General features: G+C 43.0%; 1 protein-coding gene across 2 annotated transcripts in view; it reads left to right on the forward strand.

The window, feature by feature from the left end:
* ST6GALNAC3 (ST6 N-acetylgalactosaminide alpha-2,6-sialyltransferase 3) overlaps window positions 1-20,652 on the forward strand; it is a 110,160-nt gene extending 89,508 nt beyond the window's left edge. Inside the window, exons 2-3 of one of the 2 annotated variants that reach the window (XM_065409537.1) lie at window positions 16,436-16,543; window positions 20,466-20,652. In XM_065409537.1, coding sequence (XP_065265609.1) covers window positions 16,436-16,543; window positions 20,466-20,652 — 295 coding nt within the window. The remainder of the gene's footprint in view (window positions 1-16,435; window positions 16,544-20,465) is intronic. The other variant, XM_065409538.1, reaches the window with a different exon arrangement.
* Window positions 20,653-24,277: the final 3,625 nt, after the last annotated feature.

Raw genomic sequence — 24,277 nt, forward strand, 5'->3', positions numbered from 1 at the left:
TTTTAGATCCCAGGTGAAATTTGCAAGATGGGAACTTGGCAAAAACATCGTTCTCATTATGAACTGAGTAAACAGTGTTCTCAGGGTCCTCTGGGACCAGGATTTGCACCTGGGACACAGAACTGATAGCAAGGGATTCAAAAGAAACCAAGAACATGTGTGTTTCTGGAGAGGGTAAAGTTAGAATGAAAAATGGAAAAAAGGGGGTTGGAGTCAAGATAAGCCATGTAGGGCTTTTCTTGTTCTCGCCCATAATCTAATATTCTTTTGTATCTTGGAATATAGTCTTCCATACTGAGCATATCTGAGACACTGTTCATAACTGAACAGGCAGTGTAAACTGCAAAGGCCATGCAGCTGTAAGAAGCTATAGAAGTCAGAAACTCCCTATCTCTATAGGGGTTACCCTCTGACATGAAAAGATTAAGTACCATGAATTTTCCTGTACAAAAGTCAACCTTAAAACAATATTGTCTGTGGCAGTGTTTACGATTGTAATTATCCCTTTAGTTTGGTTCTCCTGCTTGTGCTTTGCTGTGAGCCAGGTCTGCATGATTGCTCTTGATAAGCAAGATTGCTCTTTCTCTCCTCTGAGCCCGGCAGCACAGTCCTTTCAAGCAGCCCACTGTGCTTGGATGAAATAACTTCCTTCTCTTGTCACTTGAGTTCACAGCTGAGCAGGAATGCATCAAAGTCAGGTCAAGGAACCAGAAATGAGGAAACCACAAAACCATGGGTAGGAGAAGCTGGTTCTTTTAAGATTCTTCCCCCCGCCCCCCTCTCTCCTCCAGGTTCCCATGTGTAACAGCACATGAAAAAAAGATTGTACAAATGTAAGCCCTGGAATTATATATACAAAGACATGCTGCCGATTCCAGTAAATGCAGTGATTTGCTCTTAGTTATTTTAAATTTTATTTTTACATTTGTTGCCAAAAATTACAGATATTAGGTCAGATCTTTATGTTTATTTTAAAAAAAACTGCAGACAGGCACAAATTAATGCAACATCAGCATTCTTTGCTCCTTTATTTTGGTCAGCCTAGGAGCATCCTCCCTGTCTCCTCTAGGCTGCTCACACACACATTATTCAGAGCCCCTTACAGTTGTTGCTTCTTGTCTTCAATGAGATGGTCTTTAGGGGAGGGACTGTCTTCTACTATGTGCTACAGCACCCAACACAAATGGGGCCCAATCCTAATTCTGGCCTAGAGGTGCTAGTGTAATACAAATGGTAAATAATAAAAATATTGTAACAGGACAGTGAGTCATAATACGACTGGATGCCCAGGTGCTCTTCAGGAAGACTGGGTGGTATATGCCTAAATGTGTGGATTGTGCAATGTGACTGCTGTTTTGAATGTGGCTTCATGGTTCAGTGTGTGGCAAATCTGTTTAATGAAAATGCAGTGGTTTTGGGGGGGATCCATCATTTGAGCACAAAATATGTCTTACTATCCCCCTCTTGGGTACATATATTCAGGCATACTCTCAGCCTGAATCCAGAATTTGGTCCACATTGCTCGTAACACATTCAACTTGCTTAATCTTTGCATGAAACCATGCACAATGGATAATAAACATCTGTCAATACATAAATGTTTCACTTTACAGAATGACCTGCAGCATCTTGTGGGGTTTTGAATGTGTGAAGCACAGTCTGCTTGCTGCTTGAGGGGCAAGGGCTGGTTATTATTAGATGTCCTATATTGTTACGGAGCATACAGTGGGCCCGCACATGCATGCACACACAGATGAGTGAATAATTATGGTAAACAACTGCCTAACAGGTATCCCTGTACAAAAGAAAAATATAAACCTTTTTCACCAAGCAAAATCAATTTTCTGTGTTTGTGCCTTGTTCACAGCCCTTCTTATGCCACTTCTTTCTCTGCAGAAAGCATGCAGTAACATAGAAACTATTAGCAACAAACCTTAGAATTATAATTGAATAACATCAGTAGCCTTTGATTTACAGAGAACAAAATCAAACCCAAACTAGTCTTAATGCTCTTTAGCCCTTTGGAGTCTTTCTCCTGAGCCAGACTGCCTTCTCTAATTCCTGCCAAGCCAACAACTTGCTGAGTTCAGACCCAAATGCTCCCCTCCCACGAGACAGGCACACAAAGTGGATTTGTTCACTGTCCAAAGGGGTGGGGTTCTACCTACCACAAGAAGAGAAGGATTTGGCCCATAGCTGCCTGGTGAGGAACCTTGTTGTTTACTCTGGAAGACAAAGGTGATGTGTAATTGATGTGCCTATCATTGGAAGGAGCTACCCCAGCAAGAAAGAGCTCTTTGTCCAGACAAGCTGAGAATTGTTGCATTAATCTGGTGAGCGCAAAAATAACCACTGGGACATCTGTCTGAGCAACTAAGTTTTGAGAGAGAGTGGCAAGTATTTTTGGTAGGATACAGATACTAAACATGTGGATATTTAACAATAAACCAAAGCCTGGTTTGTTGCAGACAAAAAAAATCCATTATCTCAAACCAGGGAACATCACATACCCTATGAGGACAACTGGATGTAGTTTATGAAATATGCTTTTCATATGTGGACAAATCTGGCCTTTGAAAGTCTTTTTGCAGCAGCCAAGACTTCTCCGCGCCTGGGCTGAGCAGCAGGCTCAACAAGGCTCTACAGGCCAGATTTTCCTGGTCCTTGTGCAAACGCATTTGGGGAGGGCGCAAGGATTCTTCCCTGGTTCCATCTCCCGCTTGGGGGCAAGACAGTGGAGCTCGTGAGTTCTTCTGCTGGGGCAAAAGTCACCCCAAAGAGGGAGAGGAAGAGAAGAAGCAGGGCCTCCCCACTGTCCGGGAGAGTTGGCCCAGCACCTGATGAGAACATGCAGCACCCTCCCTGGGAGAAGATGCAGTGTAGACACACACACTGAGTTCTGAGGTGTTCCAGGGCCTCTTTAAGACAAAATACCTCTCGGAGCTCACTGAGGGTGTGTGTGCTCCATCCTGGCCCTAACACAGACCCAAGCACAGTCTGGTCTCAGATATTGAACAGCTCACAGAAAACCCTGATCATGTTGGAAGGAGCCTAGACAATATGAAACCTCCTGCTTCACGGATCATAGCTGGGAATTCATTTAAGCCAATAGACTTAAGTACACTTACTTAATTTATCAAGGGATCAGTCCTGCTCCAGCAGCAGTCAATGGGAAAATGCCTGCTGATTTCAGTGCTGCAGTGTCAGGATGAAATGAGAGCGAGCGCCTACAAAAACAAGTGTATTACGTTTTTCATCTGCCCCTCCTGCCTGGGCCCCAGGAAGTCCTAGTATTTTAAGCTGTCAATGTTGAGTTTGTTCAAGTGTTTTAAAAATATATTTTTTTAAAATGAGGCAAAAAATGGGTATCTGGTTAGTTATATTGGCCAAATACTCTCTGTACTAATATCCAGTGCAAGCCTAAATGCTGGAACAATTTGTATAGTGGGGGTGCTGAGAGCCATTGAACCAAACTGTAAACGCTGCATATAATGGAATCCACTTCAAATCGGGGGGTGCGACAGCACCCCTACTTCCAGCACCTTTGCCCCACCCATTGATTTCTCCAAGTTAGGAATTAAAACAAGGGGAGAAAAAATTGCTGTCCTGACTGAGACAGACAGCCTAATTTGTCATGCTCGTTATCTCATCCAGGAACCAGAAACTGGCACATCAAGGGTTGTTTAAAAAAAAAAAAGTTAAATATTCACTGCAGAACTGCCCATTTGGAAAGGATCGTTCACCCAACCATGGGATTATCCACTTATTTAAACATAGAAGAGCTAGGTTTAAAAGTGTCTGTAAAATTATGAAACAATTGAATTTGTGCTTGAACAAAGAAAAGAGCTTCCTGGGATTTTTCTATTAGAACTTTGATGATGATAGAACTTTTACCTGATTTGAACGCACTCAGCCTTAATCTTTTAAAAAAAAGATTTGATGCCTTCTGTTTTCCTCTGATTAGAGAGAAATCCAATTTTTCCTTTGTTTAGCCTACATCAGAACATATTAATAGGTGTCGAAGATTGGTTTTTGTTTTCTAGCCCAGCATGAAACATACTACTTTTTTCTTTACCAAGTTTCATAAGTTTTCCCACCTTTTAAACAGCTTTGTAGCATATTATGAAGCTTGAGGAAAAGACATCTGTCTGATTATATTTGATTATCTTAAAATATAAAAAATGTTTTCTGTATCACATACTGCAGAAGCAGCAGAGACGTGCCATTATTGGACAAAGCCAAATATGGTAAGGTATATTTAACTGCTCATAAAACTGCCGGAAAGCGGAACTCTAAGGGCTCACTCTTGTTCCTGTCTGTGCAGGGTTAAGCAGATCCTGAACAAGCCACTGTCCCCTCAGTGGGGGATATGTAGTGCTTGCAAAGCAACCAAATCCCACACCTGCCCCAGCAGGGGAGTCCATGACATCATACCCTTAAGAGCTGGAGACTGATTTTAAAAAAGGCAGCTTTGTAAAGAAACAGCACCTCCCCAAAGCTGCAGTAGTGTGCTGTCATGGGTAACAAGCCTCACGGATAGGGGGGAAGCAGTAAATATGATATATTTCAACTTTAGTAAGGCTTTTCATACTGTCTCACATGACCTTCTTATAATCAAACTGGAGAAATATAGCTAGATGAATCGACTATAAAGTGGGTACACAACTGGCTGGAAAACTATACTCACAGAATAGTTATCAATGGTTCACAATCGAGCTGGAAGGGCATATCAAGAGGGGTCCCTCAGGGCTCTCTCCTGTGTCCAGTTCTATTCAATATCCTCATAAATGATTTAGATAATGGCATGAGAGTACACTTATAAAGGTTGCAGACAATACAAAGCTGGGAAGGGTGGAAAGAACTTTGGCAGGCAGCATTAGAACTCAAAATGATCTTGACAAACTGGAGAAATGGTCTGAATTAAAAAGGATGAAATTAAATAAGGACAAATGCAAAGCACTAAGAGTAATCAATTGCAGAAATACAAAATGGGAAATGACTGACTAGGAAGGAGTACTGCAGAAAAGGATCTGGGATTATAGTGGATCACAAACTAAATATGAGTCAATGTAATACTGTTGGGAAAAAAGCGAACATCATTCTGGGATGTAAGCAAGATAAGAGAAGTAATTCTTCTACTCTACTCAGCGCTAATTAGGCCTCAACTGGACTATTGTGTCCAATTCTGGGTGCCACATTTCAGTAAAGATGTGGACAAATTGGGGAAAGTCCAGAGAAGAGCAACAAAAATGATTAAAGGTCTAGAAAACATGACCCAAGGAAAGATTGAAAAAATTGAGTTTGTTTATTCTGGAGAAGAGAAGACTGAGGCGGGGCATGATAGTCTTCAAGAACATGAAAAGGTTGTTATAAAGAAGAGGATGATAAATTGTTCCTCTTAACCTCTGAGGACAGGACAAGAAGTAATGGGCTTAGATTGAAGCAGAGCAGGGGATTGGACTAGATTACCTATTGAGGGGTCCCTTCCAGTCCTACAGTGTGTGATTTACAGGATCTGTGCTATGTCCCGACCTTTAAGCAGTCCCTTGGAAGGACCCTTTCAATGTGCCAGACTCCCAAGGACCCTCACAGTGTGCCAGATCCCAGGGGTCACACTCTTCCAACAGGGTAGGCCATGTAGCCTCAACACTCTTGTTTCTCCCCGTGCACTCCGCCCAGTGAGTCCAACTGAGGCATACTCCTGTTCAGAGACCTTTACCCTCTTCAGGGGGCTATGCACTTCTGCAAGTATCTGCAGTGACTCCACACAGCCTTTTCAAAAGAGAGTAGTCAACTGGACCACAGCAGTGAGAAGTCCTTAGATTAGCATAGAGAAACCAAGGCTAAGACAGCATTCTGACTGACCAGTGCCAGAGCTCCCTTGAGCCATGCTGCTATAGGAATATAAGGACATAAGAATGGCCATATTGGGTCAGACCAAAGGTCCATCCAGCCAAGTATCCTGTCTACCGACAGTGACCAATGTCAGGTGTCCCAGAGGGAGTGAACCTAACAGGTAATGATCAAGTGATCTCTCTCCTGCCATCCATCTCCACCCTCTGACAAACAGAGGCTAGGGACACCATTCCTTACCCATCCTGACTAATAGCCATTAATGGACTTAACCTCCATGAATTTATCTAGTTCTCTTTTAAACCCTGTTATAGTCCTAGCCTTCACTACCTCCTCAGGCAAGGAGTTCCACAGGTTGACTGTGTGCTGTGTGAAGAAGAACTTCCTTTTATTTGTTTTAAACCTGCTGCCCATTCATTTCATTTGGTGGCCCCTAGTTCTTATATTCTGGGAACAAGTAAATAACTTTTCCTTATTCACTTTCTCCACACCACTCATGATTTTATATGCCTCTAACATATCCCCCCTTAGTCTCCTCTTTTCCAAGCTGAAAAGTCCTAGCCTCTTTAATCTCTCCTCATATGGGACCTATTCCAAACCCCTAATCATTTTAGTTGCCCTTCTCTAAATCTTTTCTAATGCCAGTATATCTTTTTTGAGATGAGACCAAATCTGTACGCAGTATTCAAGATGTGGGCCTACCATGGATTTATATAAGGGCAATAAGATATTCTCCGTCTTATTCTCTATCCCCTTTTTAATGATTCCTAACATCCTGTTTGCTTTTTTGACTGCCGCTGCACACTGCATAGACGTCTTCAGAGAACTATCCACGATGACTCCAAGAACTCTTTCCAGATTAGTTGTAGCTAAATTAGCCCCCATCATATTGTATGTATAGTTGGGGTTATTTTTCCAATCTGCATTACTTTACATTTATCCACATTAAATTTCATTTGCCATTTTGTTGCCCAATCACTTCGTTTTGTGAGATCTTTTTGGAGTTCTTCACAGTCTGCTTTGGTCTTAACTATCTTGAGCAGTTTAGTATCATTTGCAAACTTTGCCACCTCACTGTTTACCCCTTTCTCCAGATCATTTATGAATAAATTGAATAGGATTTGTCCTAGGACTGACCCTTGGGGAACAGCACTAGTTACCCCTCTCCATTCTGAAAATTTACCACCTTCACTTCCTCACTATCTGCCTCTTCGTCTTAGTCCCAGGCAAGAGCTGCTGTATTTCTTTAAGCTCGGTTTTTATCATAGCCTCCTGTCACCTCTCAATCCATTGTTCTTCTGCAGAACCATGGTGAGTTCACATTTTCAGCCTGCAGGAGCATTTTTAAACATCAATTCTTCTTAGCATGTGTGCAACCTGCCTCAGTTGGCATGTGACCAGGATTCATCACCGAATTTGGTCTGTTGGTTGGATCATAAGCTCCTCCGGCTTGGGATGGACACTGATGGGGAGTTCAACATGAACGCTGATCCATGTGATCAATGCACACATTAAGGGTGGGATTTTCAAAAGTGTTCAGTGTCTGTATAACTCTGCTCCAATTGACATCACCATCACTCTTGAAAATCCCACCCTATAAAGTATGAAAAAGCTGGAGTAGACACTTACTGAGCATGCAGACAGTTGGTTTTCTAAATGAAATAATTCCAAGGGTTTTAATTTTCAAATCTAAAATATTTAAATCTGTATCCTGAGAGGTTCTGGGCACCTTCCACTCATACCATTTACAGTGGAAGTGGAGACTATTAAGCATATCAGGATTAGGACTTAAAGTGCTGGTTCATTTTACACACTGGTATGTAATAGCATGCACAACGTAAGGTGTTTTTGTGTGTGTGCGCGCTAAAATATGAACATGTTTAAAAGAAAAAAATCTGCAAAGATGGGATTTGGCATGATCTAGTGGGTAGAACACTAGGCTGGTCTGCAAGATAGCTGGGTTCTTTTCATACCTTTATCGCTTGTGTGACCTGGGCCAAGTCATTTCATCTTTTTGTGCCTCAGTTTTTCCATAAAATGCTATTTACAAAAACTGGTCAAAATATTTTGACAGAAAATTTTTTCCACTGAAAAAATGGAGTTTCACCAAAAGTGACATTTTCCATGGGAGTGAAGGGGGCTTGAGGAACCCCTTGAGGTTTTTTATTTTATTGGACTCAGTGGCAAAAAGAGGACAAGGGGGGGAAATGAAAATTTGATGTTTTCCAAAAAAGTTATTTGCAAAAACTTTTTAAATGAAAAATTGTTCTATTTTGAACGGTGAGAAACAAGAACTTAGACACTTTTAATTTTTCCAAAATTGTTTTTCTGTGTGTTGACCACTTACCCACCTGTGTGAAAAGCATGTTAAGATCTACAGATGAAAAGCACTCTCTAGACATGATCCTGCTCTGTTGATGTCTGTGGAAGCTGAGCCATTGATTGCATACCACTTGAATCTCTGCTCAGTTTGAGCTAAACATTCAAATTAGGGTATGTCTACAATACGAGAGTAGTTCGATTTTACTTAAATCGAATATGTGGAATCGATATTGCAAAGTCGAACATGTGTGTCCACACTAAGGACAGTCATTCGACTTTGTGAGTACACACTAACGGGGCAAGCGTCGACATTGGAAGCGGTGCACTGTGGGCAGCTATCCCACAGTTCCCGCAGTCCCCACTGCCCATTGGAATTCTGGGTCGAGCCCCCAATGCCTTCTGGGGAAAAAAATGTGTCGAGGGTGGTTTTGGGTAACTGTCGTCATCCAACCGTCACTCCCGCCCTCCCTCCCTGAAAGCGCCGGCGGGAAATCAGTTCGCGCACTTTTCTGGTCAGTGACAGCGCGGACGCCACAGCACTGCGAGCATGGAGCCTGCTGCGACCATCGCTGCAGTTGTGGCCGTTGTCAACGCCTCGCAGCTTATCATCCACCTTTCCCAGAGGCAGATGCAGAGAAATCAGGCGAGGAGGCTATGGCACCGCGGTGAGGGCCTGAAGTCTGAGAGTAGCACAGACCTGTCAGAAAGCACGGGACCCAGCGCCGAGGACATCACGGTGGCAATGGGTCATGTGGATGTTGTGGAACGGCGATTCTGGGCCCGGGAAACAAGCACGGACTGGTGGGACCGCATACTGCTGCAGGTCTGGGATGAATCCCAGTGGCTGCGAAACTTTCGCATGCGGAAGGGGACTTTCCTTGAACTTTGTGAGTTGCTCTCCCCTGCCCTGAAGCGCAATGACACCCGGATGCGAGCAGCCCTGACTGTCCAGAAGCGAGTGGCCATAGCCCTCTGGAAGCTTGCAACGCCAGACAGCTACCGGTCAGTCGCGAACCACTTTGGCGTGGGCAAATCTACCGTGGGGGTTGTTGTGATGCAAGTAGCCAACGCAATCGTTGAGGTACTGCTCTCAAAGGTAGTGACCCTGGGAAACGCGCAGGCCATCATAGAATGCTTCGCCGCGATGGGATTCCCAAACTGCGGTGGGGCTATAGATGGAACTCACATCCCTATCCTGGGACCGGACCACCAGGACAGCCAGTACATTAACCGAAAGGGCTACTTTTCAATGGTGCTGCAAGCACTGGTGGACCATAGGGGACGTTTTACAAACATCAACGTCGGATGGCCGGGCAAGGTTCATGACGCTCGTGTTTTCAGGAACTCAGGTCTGTTTAGACGGCTGCAGGAAAGTATTTACTTCCCGGACCACAAAATAACTCTTGGGGATGTGGAGATGCCTATAGTCATCCTCGGGGACCCAGCCTACCCGCTAATGCCCTGGCTCATGAAGCCCTATACTGGCGCCCTGGACACTGAAAAAGAACTCTTCAACTACCGGCTGAGCAAGTGCAGAATGGTGGTGGAGTGTGCTTTTGGCCGTCTCAAGGGGAGATGGAGAAGCTTACTGACTCGCTGTGATCTCAGCGAAACCAATATCCCCATTGTTATTGCAGCTTGCTGTGTGCTCCACAATCTCTGTGAGAGCAAGGGGGAGACCTTTATGGCGGGGTGGGAGGTTGAGGCAAGTAGCCTGGCTTCTGATTACGCCCAGCCAGACAGCCGGGCGATTAGAAGAGCCCAGCGGGACGCGCTGTGCATCCGGGAGGCTTTGAAAGCTAGGTTCCTGAGTGAGCAGGGTAACCAGTGACTTTTCAGTTTGTGTACAGAGAAGCTGAACCTGCCCCCGTTTCTTTACCCACTAAATGTTCAGTATCCTCTCCAGTTACATACCCCGTTCCCCCCCTTCCAACACACGTTTAAAAATAAAATCACTTGAATTTTGTTAATGAACACCGTTTTCTTTATTACTGTTTTCGTGGGAAAGTGTTGAACCTGGGACGCAGACTGTGGTGGGGAGCGGGTGTAGTGTAGTGATGCAAATGACGCTTCCAAACTCCAGGAATGACAGGCTCCGCAGTGGTGGACTGGTGGTTTCAACGGACCCTGCCACCCCTCCTGTTCGGGACTCTGTGTGTGGGGGGGCTATGTGACTTTGTGGCAGGGGGAGGACGGTTACAGATCCCCTGCTGCGTGGCTCTGTGATCCAGGATAAGGACCGCTGCATAAGATCTGTAACTGCCCTCCCCCGCCACAAAGTCACAGAGCACCCCCCACCCCCCACAGAACACTAAAACCACCTCCCAGAATGACCAGGGTAACTAGTGACTGCAATGTGTGTGTGCCCTGCTGCTGAACCTGCCCCCGCCTCTGTACCCTGGTAAAGGTGACTGTTCTGTCCAATTACCAACCACCTTCCCCCCCTTCAGACAGACTCTCCTCTAAAGAACATGATGGAAACAGTAATTAACAGAAACGTATTTTTTATTAGCAACTACACATGAAACTGGGGGGTGAAACTTGGACGGGGGCTTGGGTGAGGCGGGAAGGAAAGGACTTGTCAAATTTTGGGGAATGAGAGCCTTCTAGTAGTAGAGCAGTCTGCAGGGCTGGAGTGAGAGTTTTCACGGACTCTGCCGCCCCTCCTTCTTTGGACTTTGGGTGAGGGGGGTATGGGACTTGGTGGCGGGGGAGGGCGGTTAGAGATAGACTGCAGCGGGGCTCTGTCCTCCTGCCTCCGGTCCTGCAGAACATCCACAAGGCGCCGGAGCGTGTCCGTTTGCTCCCTCATTAGTCCAAGCAGCGTTTGAGTCGCCTGCTGGTCTTCCTGCCGCCACCTCTCCTCCCGTTCCATGTGTGAACGGTGCATTTGGGACAAGTTCTCCCTCCACTGGGTCTGCTGTGCTGCCTGGGCTCGGGAGCAGCCCATAAGTTCCGAGAACATGTCCTCCCGTGTCCTCTTCTTCCTACGCCTAATCTGCGCTAGCCTCTGGGAGTGTGATGCCAGGCTGGGTTGGGAGACAGTCGCAGCTGTGGGAATGGGAAAAAGGGAGTGAATTCCTCAGAAAGATAAATTTAGTTGTGAACAAAGAACATAGTCTTTCTCTGTAAAGAAGACCATGCACAGCACCTATCACATGCGCACTCAGGACAAGGTCGAATTTTCGGCCTTCGCATTCAGTGCCTGGGGTCTTGCAGTGCAGATCAGAGAAGCGGGGCAGGACACCGGAATTTGTGTAGCAGGCCGACATGGTAAGCCGTAGACTTGTGGCTGCTTAAAACTTTAATAGTTGCACTGGCCTCCTTTCACATTGAAAGCAATGCCAGTCCCTGCTGCCAGCAATCCGGCAAGCATGAGCTCTGCCCCTGTCCCACCCCCTCGCGGCTGTCCCAGGGAAAGATCCCTGTATGCTGCCCCTCTCCCGCCTCCACTGCGTGGCTGTAAACCGCCGGTTACAGTTCTGTAAAGGAACGGGCAAGCAGTCCCAATACTAACATTCCCCTACCTAATTCAAAGCAGGTCACCATGAGCGACATCACCCTGATGAGGATCTCAGACACGGAAAAACAAAGAATGCTTCGGGAAAGCCTGCAAAGACCAGGGCCGTATGCCGCCATGCTCTGCAGGGCAATGATCCCGGAGTACTTGCTTGTCTCCTGGCGCGGAAATGTCTGCTATTACGGAGGACCCAATAAGGCCGCTCTCCCCAGGAACCTGATGCAAAGGCTTTCCAATTACCTCCAGGAGAGCTTCGTGGAGATGTCCATTGAGGATTTCAGCTCTATCCCCGGACATATAGACCGCATTTTACTGTAGCTGCACTGGCAGGGTCTAAACAGTAGAGCGGCTTGGGCAGAACAATCATGCAAAACCGGACATTGTTAGATTTTTTTCAATAGTTGCACTGCCCAGGACTGAAACGTTAAGCACCTAGGGCACACTAATCATGAGAAACCCATTGTTGTTATTGTTAATATTCCTGTTCTGTTAAAAATAAATGTTTAGATGTTTAAAACACTTACTGGATGATCCGTCCCCTGATTCTGTGTCCGGGTTAACGGCTGGGGACGGTTGGTAGGGGATCTCTGTAAGGGTGATGAAGAGATCCTGGCTGTCGGGGAAATCAGCGTTGTAAGCGCTGTCGACTGCCTCGTCCTCCTCATCTCCTTCCTCATCTTCCCCGTCCGCTAACATGTCCGAGGAACCGGCCGTTGACAATATCCCATCCTCAGAGTCCACGGTCAGTGGTGGGGTAGTGGTGGCGGCCGCACCTAGGATGGAATGCAGTGCCTCGTAGAAACGGGATGTCTGTGGCTGGGATCCGGAGCGTCCGTTTGCCACTTTGGTCTTCTGGTAGCCTTGTCTCAGCTCCTTGATTTTCACGCGGCACTGTGTTGCATCCCGGCTGTATCCTCTCTCTGCCATGGCTTTCGAGATCTTCTCGTAGATCTTTGCATTCCGTCTTTTGGAGCGCAGCTCGGAAAGCACGGACTCATCGCCCCACACAGCGATCAGATCCAAGACTTCCCGATCAGTCCATGCTGGGGCCCTCTTTCTATTCTGATTAGATTGCACGGCCATCTCTGCTGGAGAGCTCTGCATCGTTGCCAGTGCTGCTGAGCTCGCCACGATGTCCAAACAGGAAATGAGATTCAAACTGCCCAGACAGGAAAAGGAATTCAAATTTTCCCGGGGCTTTTCCTGTGTGGCTGGTCAGAGCATCCGAGCTCTGACTGCTGTCCAGAGCGTCAACAGAGTGGTGCACTGTGGGATAGCTCCCGGAGCTATTAGCGTCGATTTCCATCCACACCTAGCCTAATTCGACATGGCCATGTCGAATTTAGCGCTACTCCCCTCGTTGGGGAGGAGTACAGAAGTCAAATTTAAGAGACCTCTATGTCGAACTAAATAGCTTCGTGGTGTGGACGGGTGCAGGGTTAATTCGATGTAACGGCGCTAAATTCGACATAAACGCCTAGTGTAGACCAGGCCTTAGTGTTTCTTGATGAGGTTTTGAGGCAAAGAGTATTTTTTAATAAATGAAAAAAGCCCTTTGAGCAAAAGGAACCATATGGAAATCAGAGGTTAAGAACATGTGCATTTTCTCTTGTGTTATTTGAAATGGCAACCCAGATTTCTGTTTATATGTTATCTAAGCTTTTTCCCAGATACCTAATTTGCCATTTGATGTGCAAATTCTTAACAAATTATTAGTTCTCTACATTTTGTATAGAACTATCATCAATCCTTTCTAGCTCAGTTATAGAAAACTCCCATAAACATAAAACTGCAGTGTTTTGAAACTTGAAATTTGCAAATAACTTTTAAACTCATTCATTTTTTTAAAAATTGAAGTGAGTGATATTTTAAACAGATATAGTCACATCCGAGTCCCCAGTTCAGGAAGATACTTAAAGCACATGCCCAGCTTTAAGCATGTTAGTCCTATTGGCTCCATTTGAACGACATGTGCTTAAAGTTAAGCACATGCTTAAATACCTTGCTGAATCAGGGCCTTAGTTAGGAGCGTGAATTAAATCCCAATAACTAACATTTCTCTGAAGCCCTAATCCTAGGAGATTGGGCAAAATAAGCTTTTAATTTCCAAGATAAATAGACCAAATAACTTTTGCTGACCATTGCCTTGTTTTCACATTTTCTGTATTGCTTTCATTAATATGTCAAAATATGTTTACAGTATCAATAGAACTCCAAGGTGTTACATTTCATCCAGAACTCCCACTATTTTTAACTGTGTTCCTTCATTAGCCACATATCTTCAGGAAGAAGAAAAGAAAAGAAATGTTTTGTTTTAAAGAACATAATCTGTATTCTGTCACGTACTCCATCTCCCAGGGAAGGTATCTGGGAACTTACTCTGCTATTTTTATTTATCCTGTCAGTGTAGTATATTGATGAGAGGACTAAAGTCCAGTGGTGTTAAAACAAGACATGAAATATTGATTAATTCTTTTTAAAATTCCTTTTTACTCCTGAGCATAGCAGATTTCAGATGCTACTGTCAATATAGTTCTGTCCAATAAGCCTCCGTTATCGGAAAGGTCCTGATCTTCATAGTGCTCTGATAAATGGTTATTATGATCTTAAATGGTTAGCCCAAGGTTAGTGTGCTGCTGCTGCTAGAGCAAGAAGCTTGTTAGAAGCATTACAGCTCAACATGGCCGATGCTACTCTGTATTAACTGCTTTTGAATACCCACTTCAGCTCCCCATGATTTGGTTGAGAATTATGGAAAGGTTGCGTATTTCTCTATAGTAGGCAGTAGGAAAAAATTCTGCCTAGAATAACTGGAGAAACTTGGGGTGGGGCGGGGATGGGGGAAGACAGATAAAGAGATTTAGAGAGAGTGGGAAAATGAGCCAACATCCAAAGCTGGTAATAAAGAGCACTAAGAAAATGCACAAACTACTAGAAGCAATTTACCTGTGGCAGTTGCAGCATGTAGCAACATTTCAAAGTGTAAAAAGAAATAGGACTGTAGAAAACCAAAAGGAATAATATGCTTTGAAAAGGAATATAAGTGGCTCATAGCTTACATTTCACTGTTAATACACTGGCTGAAAGGTCATATTTTAAATTATATGTCTGTAAGCCTATTTAACGACAGCACTGATAGCACCATTCCTCTGAGAGAAGAGCAAGTAAAATTAAGCAGTTTCTGATTATAAGTACATCAGTTACCAAAGTACAACACTATTCAGAGCCAGTCTGGTGAAAGATTGATAGCTTTCACTTGTCACCCTCCCTTATTTGCACATGGATACATTCTTCAGAACTAACTTATAATATTATAACACTGATTCTGGCTTCCCTGGTGGTCTCTTTGGTACACAAAGGCAGCTGAATCAGATATCTGGCATTTCTCCTGGTAAAAGAGAATTTTCTATGTAGTGTAAAGTTGGCAGAATGGCTCTACACCTCACCCAACATATAGAGTTCCAGGAGAAGAGGCGGTGTAGCCAAAGCACCTCTTGCCACAGCAAGTCCCTTTGGGAGGGCCTTTGCACTCAAACTTAATTTAGAGCAACCCTTAGACTGCTTTAGCTTGTAATGGAGAACAGACAGGTCGCTGCCTGTGCCCAGAATCTAGGGGCTACAAAGGTGGCATACAGCCATCTTGCCCTCTCTCCTTCCCCTCACCCCACATCTTCCTGAACTGAGCTCAGTCTTAGAGCTACATTTAGCTAGCTTTGTGACTTGATGTAAACATTTACCACATGGATTTTTTATTATTAATATTTAGTTAATCTCACTAGAACTGAAAGGCACATACATTCTCTAAGAAAAGCTGGACATTAACCAGTTTGTACGCAGGGTAGAATTCACAAAGGTATTTAAATGGGAGTTAGGCACCTAAGTATGTTTGTGAATCCCACCCTTAGTGCCTAGCATATTCCTTTTTATTCGAGATATTAAAGCAACATCTCTTGCTTGCTCTGCTCACGTGGGAAGTTCTGTTGACTCCCAATAGTGCTGCTTGTGTGAATAATGTGAACAGGATTTGACCTTTATTAAAGAATATATATTTTCTCAATAGGAGCCATTTGGAAACTGCGCCAGATGCTTATTCATGTGATTAGTTCTCATTCATGCAAGTGGTCCTACTGCTTTCAATGGAACTAGTTGCATGAGTAAAGGTTGCCAAACCAGACCATATTCCGTTACACTTTCTTCCCTGATACAAGTATGTCATCTCAGTGAATGACACCGTTTTATTTTTCAAAACAGCTTTCGATTCTACCAGGTGATTGTCAACACAACCTTAAAAGTTGCATTTTGTGTGTAAACTTACAATATTCATGTAACATTCATGACATTGTAGTGATAGTTCTTGTGTACATGAAGATGTGTGTGTATATATAGGTGGGTACACACATCCCTTTTAATTTGACTTCTGGCAGTGATGGTTATCTGTCATCTATTATGCTACATTAATTTGGCTTTCAAATGTACAAATAAATTACTTTCCACCTTACGGGACATGAGTTGTTTGATTTCAGATATTTAGCATATGGTTTTTCTTCTGTGGGCTGTAGCCTGAGGCCCCAACCTGGAAAGAACGAGAAAACACCTATAACAATTCAAAATAATTGTATATCGTTGACAGATTGTCAAGTTGCTTAATGCGTTTTGGCCCAGGTAACAGTGATATTTCTTTGATAAAGTGTTAGTAATTTCTCATTGCAATTTGTTGTGTTTGGTGTTGTATTTTTACAGAGTCCAGTCAGGTTCATATCTCAGCACTGGGTGGTTTACCTTAATTCTGGCTATGGACGCCTGCTATGGAATTCATGTCTATGGGATGATAAATGACACCTACTGCAAGTAAGATCACAGGAAATTATTTTCATGCATCTACAATTCTGATATCTTGTCCAAAAATTCACAATTCATTTTAATATCATAAATCTGAAAAATGGATTAGGTATCCATTTCCCAGTGTTCTGCATTGATGTGATGCTATGTTGTCAGTGTATTTAGTTCCAATATGATAAAATAAAAAACATTTATTAAACTTTAATGTCAAATGTCATAAGGAACTTTTTAAATCAAAGACTTTCTGCAGTCTTGGAGTTAGCTGGGAAATGGAGAACATTTTTGCTCTTTTGACAAAGTGTAGTTGTTTTCACTGCTCAAACATGTCTATATAAGAAATATTAATCTATTAGCTCACAGAATACCAAATGCTCTTGGAAATGAGGAACTGATTATCTCAGGATGGTTACCTGAAACTATATTACATCACTAAATGAGCAACCTGTCTGAAATTTATTTCTAGGTATATATATGGTCTGCTTGAGTAGCTGGGGGTTTCTCATTGGAAAACAAAACAAGTCCTCTGAGCTTTATCAGGGTAGTATGACAAATTCCTACCAACAATTGTTGGTGATCCAGCATTGTCATACATCCTATTCTATTATCATAAGTGCAACCACCATCTTAAAAATCCAAATCAGATATTTTTAATCTATAGCATAAAGATAATGGAATATATAATAGACATGCTGCTTATTCACAAAAGCAGGAAATTCAGTCAAGTGATGTAAAATAATAAAGCAAGCCACATTTTATGTTAGCGGGGCTAGTTCAAGCAAACCCTCTGTAACCATTTGATTGGGTGTACAACTTCTACCTGTGCCCACACCCTGTCCATACTGGACAGCTCAATGCTCATTGACACCAGGACATGGAGAAAGGAGTTAATGCTCCAAACTTGGCTCTTTAAAGTTAGGCACCTACATAAGAGGGTGATTTTCAGAACTCACAGCTCCTGGTAAATGACCTAAACAACATTGTGGAAGGTTACACTCTCAGCCGGCAAGCCCCCTCAGGGCTGGGCATGGCATAGCAGCTCTTTCCTGTCTAGCATCCCCTGCCAAAGGTCGAACTGGTTCTGCGGCGGTTCACCTCTTCTTGCAACTCAACCCTCTGGCCAGGTCACTTTAAAGTCTCTCCCCTTCCAGAGTAACAGAAGATACAACTAAAAGTCCAGAAACATCCCAACACAAAAGATCCTTCTGCCCTCTCTTGGGCTATTACTCAGCCCATCTTTGAAGCTGTCTTGCTCTCAGACCAACCTTGGACTTAGTAGTCCTTACCTTGGCCTTGTACACCCCTTCCTCAGGGCTGGCAGGGGAATGTAGGCTCACCCTCTGCTCTGGGTTCTAGCCCTGGGACCCTGTATTAAGCAACTAGGTCTGCTCCTTCAGACATACTGCTGTTTTCCTGGGCCACTTCCTACCTCTGAGCCCCTTGCGCTGCTTCCATGTAGCCTGTGCTTAACGCAGTCTCTCAGGCCTCTGACTTCTCCCTAGGTCTTTCCAGCTTATTTTTTCCTCTGATGGAACACTGACCCCTCAGGACTCCCTCTCTGTGCCTTTCCCAGGCTCACCACAGACATTAATGCTGTCCCCAAGCCCTTCTTCTGCCTGCCTGCCTGCCTCAGGCCCTTCCAAGAGAGGGGAAACTCCCTATCTTTTCTCTCTTGGGTCCCTCAGCAAGACCTCACTTCCTCCTTTTATGAAGAAGATCCAGCTCCTTCCCAGCTGGAGCTAATAACAAATCAAGCCTGACACACCATGCAGATGCAGCAAAGTGGGCTAATTGGCTGTCAGACTCCTGTTAACCTTTGATTCAGCTGTGTGGTAGACACCACATCACAGTCATCCAGACTGAAAGGAGGTGTGTTGTTCTTTGGAAAACATTTCAAAGGCCATGAGAAAAAGAAAGACATAACTCAAGTTTTTCATAGATTCCAAGGCCGAAGGCACCATTGTGATCATCTAGTTGGACTTCTTGTACAGCACAGGCCATAGAACTTCCTCAAAATAATTCCTAGAGCAGATCTTTTAGGAAAACTTACAATCTTGATTTTAAAATTGTCAGTGATGGGGAATCCACCACAACTCTTGGTATATTGTTCCAATGGTTCAATACCCTCACATTTCCACCTTAGTTCGAGTCTCAATTTGTCTAGCTTCAACTTCCAGCCATTGGATCATGGTATACCTTTTTTTGCTAGATTAGAAAGCCCATTATTACATATTTATTCCCCATGTAGATACTTATAGACTATAATCAAGTCACCCCCTTAACCATCTCTCTTTTAAGCTAAATAGATTGAGCTCTTTGAGCCTATCACTATAGGGCATATTTTCTAATCCTTTAATCATTCTTGTGGCTCTTCTCTGAACCCTTTCCAATTTATCAACATCCTTCTTCAATTGTGGACACCAGAACTGGGCACAATATTCCAGTGTGGTCACACCTGTGTCAAATACAGAGGTCAAATAACCTCTGTACGCCTATTGAAGACTCCCCTGTTTATGCATCTGAGGATCACATTAGGTCTTTTGGCCACAGCGTCAGATTGGGAGCTCATGTTCAGCTAAATATTCACCAGGACCCCCAAATCTTTTTCAGAGTCATTGATTCCTAGGATAGAGTCCCCCATCCTGTAATTATGGCCTACATTCTTTGTTCCTAGCTATATACATTTACATTTAGCCATACAAAATGCATATTATTTGTTTGCACCCAGTTTACCAAGAGATCCAGATCGGCCTGTATCTGTGCCCTGTCCTCTTCATTATTTACCACTCCACCAATTTTTGTATCATCTGAAAACTTTATAAGTGATGATTTTGTTTTCTTCTAGGTCATTGATTCATTGATTAAAATGTTAGCGCGTAGGGCCAAGAACTGATCACTGCAGCACCCCATTGAACACAGGCCCACTCAATAACAATTCCCCATTTACTGTTACATTTTGAGACCTATACATTAGCCAGTTTTGAGTCCAATTTAATGTGTGCCATGTTAATTTTATATCATTCTAGTTTTTAATCAGAATGTTGTGTGGTACCATGTCAAATGCCAACATATTGACGTATATTACATCAACACTATTATGTTTAATAGGCAGCAGGTTTAAAACAAACCTGTCCTTAACTCTGCTGGCCATAGAGTTCTCCTCGTGTCACTTTACTTCCCTTATCAATTTTCTACATGCCCTAACTTCTGATTTATATTCTTTACTATCAACTTCCCCTTTCTTCTATTTGTTATATATTTTGTTTTTATTATTTCTTATTGCTGCTTTCACTTCCACTCTAAACAAAGTTGTCCTCATAGAGCTCAGCCAGTACTCCTTGCTACACAGCCCTGGCATAGAATCAGTAAACAGCACAGTAACATTTCACCGTGTCCCTGATAGGGTGGGATGGGGTTTCCCTATAGGTGCAGTTCTGGCTGCATTGCCTGATTAGAAGATATTTTGTTTGTTTTAGCTTAATCACTTTCTAAGAACAGCAGAGCAAGAAAGATCCCCCTCCTCTTTTGCTTGCTAATATCAGCTGCCCTGTGCCCTAGTCAGACAACCCAAGGGCCTGTTGTGGGGACTAGGACTACACAATGAGAGCCTTCCATTTAGAGATACTGACACATTGGCTAACTTTTGCAGTGGGACAACCCTGGGGTAGTGTCCTCTAGGCCCTGACCATAATCCTATACTAACTAGTAAGGCCAGTGTATCTTAAGGACTTGTATTTATTTATTTGATCTGTTAAAATGCACACAAACCATACTGTGCATATACTATAATGGAAAGATTTCTTACACGATAGCTTTTAATGCAGTCCAGATACAAGACACATGGATGGGATTCCAATGAATACAATTACAGTGTATATAATGGATTTCCTGGAAAATGTGTTAACATGTATCTGTGTTTTGTTTTCTTTCCCAGGTCTGAAGCCTTTCGAAAGGTCCCTTACCATTATTATGAGCCAGGAAGAGATGAATGTGATGAGTACTTTCTGCATGAAAATGCTCCCTATGGAGGTCATAGGTTTATCACAGAAAAGAAAGTATTTGCTAAATGGGCCAAGAAGCACACAATAATATTTACACACCCCAACTGGACACTGTCTTGATGTTGGTTCTTCTTTAGCAGCATAATATTACAAAAATGCCTCAGTTTACAATGATCTTGCTTACATCTGACGGACTTTCTCACACTAGATAATCTAAACTAAAACTCAATGATAGAGAAGTTGATGGATCAGTTGTTAAGCAAAACTTACCAATTTGTGGAAGGCAGATGAGTTGCTTATTTTATCACTAAGGGTTATATACTACATAATGCACTTTACATTTTAACTGCATTTTAATTCAAGACAACAGCCATTTCCAGATAGCAGTGATTTCATGTTATATACAAGCATGCCCACGGAGTGGTGGCCTTTAGAAACTTTCCAGTTGCCTTAGGTAATTAAAATGACTATTTGCAGTTAGTTAACCTCAAGATTTGCAGTACTAAAGGTAACTTCCTATAGGCAAATATAAGGGAAGATAGTAGATTCTGAGGTAACTGTATTTATTTGTCTTACATACAACTGGATAAATTTTAAGGACCACCAATGTGGCAGTATGTATATACTTTCACATGCATCCACACTCACTGGGTGTGCTAAAATTAGAGATGGGGTAAATAATGATTCCTGAACTATAGATAACGCCCATGTGCAAAGATATTCATAGCTCAAAGGCCCATAGGTAACACAGAAGCTCTGGTTACCTACTTACACCTCTACCTTGATATAACGCGACCCAATATAACACGAATTTGGATATAACGCGGTAAAGCGGTGCTCCCGGGGGCGGGGCTGCGCACTCCGGTGGATCAAAACAAGTTCAATATAACGCGGTTTCACCTATAACATGGTAAGATTTTTTGGCTCCCGAGGACAGCGTTATATCGAGGTAGAGGTGTACTTCCATATTGGTTGGCCTCCATCATCTTCAATGATGTTATTCATCTGGACACCATCTCAAATTGTAGTATTTTTGGAGGATGACGTTCCAGCATCCACCAACATTAGTTCACTTTTTGGGACATCACCCTAAATTGTACCTGGTTTTTGAAACAATAGCTCTACAAATGGTGTAAAAAAATTGTGGTGGGTGGGGGACACCTAGGGATACGAGAACAGGACTTGGAGCACAAAACTCCTGAGTTCTGATCCCAGTTTTAACACCGAATCCCTTGCAGCCTTGGACAATTTGTTTCACCTTTCTGCCTCAGTTTTTCCACCTTTAAAAATGGGGATAATACTTATCTACCTCACAAAGGTCTTGTGAGGATTAATTAATGTCCATAAAGTGTTTTGAAGGTGGAAAATGGTATATAAGCATTTATTATTATGGCAACGCCAATGGCACTTGGCATAGCCAACATACAAGAATGTATTTGAGGAAAGTGACAGCCATGTCTGGGTCTGATCCTGCAAGATGCTGTGCCCCTCTTTTTATACTGTGTGTTCTTCCTAATGCTGAGTTCCCTCCACTTTCAGTTAGAGTTGAGGGTTCTCGGCGCCTCACAGGATTATCGCATCAATGGGATAGCTCTTGAGTTTTTATACTTGCCCATCTCTAATTCAAATACACTGTTCAAAGTGAACCATCATTTATTTCAACTGCAGCAGAACCATTTTTAATTTGAAAATAATTCAACTAAACATGTGACCTTTTTTTACTGTATTTAAATTAATGTTTAAGTCTCTTTCCATTTGAAACATTTCCTAAAAACGTTTTAGCACCTGGAATGTCAGCTTCAACACTGTAATAACCAATACTGTGAAACTTGAAAGAAGTGTGTGTGGTGCACTCACACTATTAAACAGGAAACTTTGTATGCTTTTATAAATCATGAAAAGGGGAAAGGAAAAACCTATTTTTACATGTTGCAGTGTTGTTATAGCCGTGCTGGTCCCAGGATATGAGAGAGACAATTACCTCACCTTTCTTGTCTCTCTATTTTTACATGTAAGTATTTGTATACTGACTGAATTGCCTAATGTATATTTTTATATGTAAATCTATATTTGATATGTCCGGAGCATATATATTCTTCTTCAACATCATTAAGTGCCACCCTTCTGTAATGAAGAGGAAACGCCATTCCCCTTTGTTATTGAGAGTGATGTCCGTGTTTCTTCTTTGTTTCCCTTGGACTATGCCACTGGCTTTTTCCATTGCCGCATCTTCCTGATGGTTTTTAAAATACGTGAGCTTTCTCCTCTTATTACCTATTGTGTGCCATAGGTGTGCCTGGTTCGTGGCAGGCACAACCCTGATGGGCTTTTGGTTAAGGCACTGGACTAAGCCTCGGGTGATTTAGGTTCAATGCCTGGCTCTGTCACAGGTCACTTGATCTCTCTCTGCCTCAGGTCCCCATTTGCAGAATGAGAATTATCACATTTCCTTACCGCATACTTTGTCTGTCTTTTTCTTTGACTGCAAGCTTGTCAAGCCAGATACTGTCATGCACAATGTGTCTGTACAGCACCTTGCACAATGGGGCCTCAATCTCAATTGGGGCCTGTAGCCACTTACATAATATACAAATAATAAAAATAATTATTAAAATGCCTCCTCTCCCAAGAGTTTAAAATCTATTATAGACCAATACAGCAAGGGCTGAAAGAAAGCAAGGATGGGGAAAGGGTAATGTAAGGATGAAGGTTGCAGCTGTGAGCCCATGAACTAGATTTGCTATGTGCATACATATCTTGTCAATTTGAATGGATAGATAGAAAGTTAGATAGATAGAAAAGGAGCTGCAATGAGGGATTTAAAGGAAGAACAAAGGATACTGGGCACACTGCGCTATGGGGGATGTTCTCTGCATACTGTACAAGGGCAACATGGGGAAATGTGTAAAGTCACTCGTGGGGAAAGGAACCCAAAGGGTGAACATCAGGCGAGACAAGGTGGCAGAATCAAAAGGGTTAATGGGGAAGAAGGGGTGACTAGTGATGAGATATGGGCAGAAATTGTGCATGTGGGTGAGAGGAGCCTTCATGGGAGAGAAAATCTTGCATGACAGGTCGTAGATTCCTCAGATCAGTAGCCTACAATTCTTCTACAATATACACTTTGGCAAAATGCCCTCCATCCTCTCTCTCAAAAATATCATTTTTTTCCCCACAATAAGGACAGAATAAAGACCTGGGTGATCCTTTATCCACATATGGAAAGGACAATATTTCAATATCATTCCAGCATAAAGGCAAGATAGTTTTAAGCTGATTGGAACTTGTTCAGATCAACATAAATCTGTTGTAAAGTGTGTGAAGCCTTATTCTTAAAAATAAACAGGGCCAATGCAAATATTTAATACAATTATACAACATCCTCCAAGAGTAATCAGGACATCCCACTCACCAATCCACAAATGGTGTTTTACATTAATATAAAAAACGGGAGACCTAAACTGGTTTAAAATTTGCAGTGTGTGTTTACAGATAGCGGTTAACACACATTCTGCTACAGAAGGCCAATCTTTGGTATGTATTCAGTTCTGACTTTGCATTCTGTTCAGCATTTACAGTATATTATATGGGGAAAAGGTGCAGCATGGCTTAGTGGATACGGCACTGGATTGGGACATAGGAGAGAGAGGGTCTAATCACTTCTGTGCTATTGCCTGGATGTATGACCTTAGGCTAGTCACCACTCTATGCCTCAGTTTCCCCATCTGGAAAAGGAGGGTCATGA

The sequence above is a fragment of the Emys orbicularis genome, chromosome 8 (genome assembly GCF_028017835.1).
Source record: "Emys orbicularis isolate rEmyOrb1 chromosome 8, rEmyOrb1.hap1, whole genome shotgun sequence".
Lineage (NCBI taxonomy): Eukaryota > Metazoa > Chordata > Testudines > Emydidae > Emys > Emys orbicularis.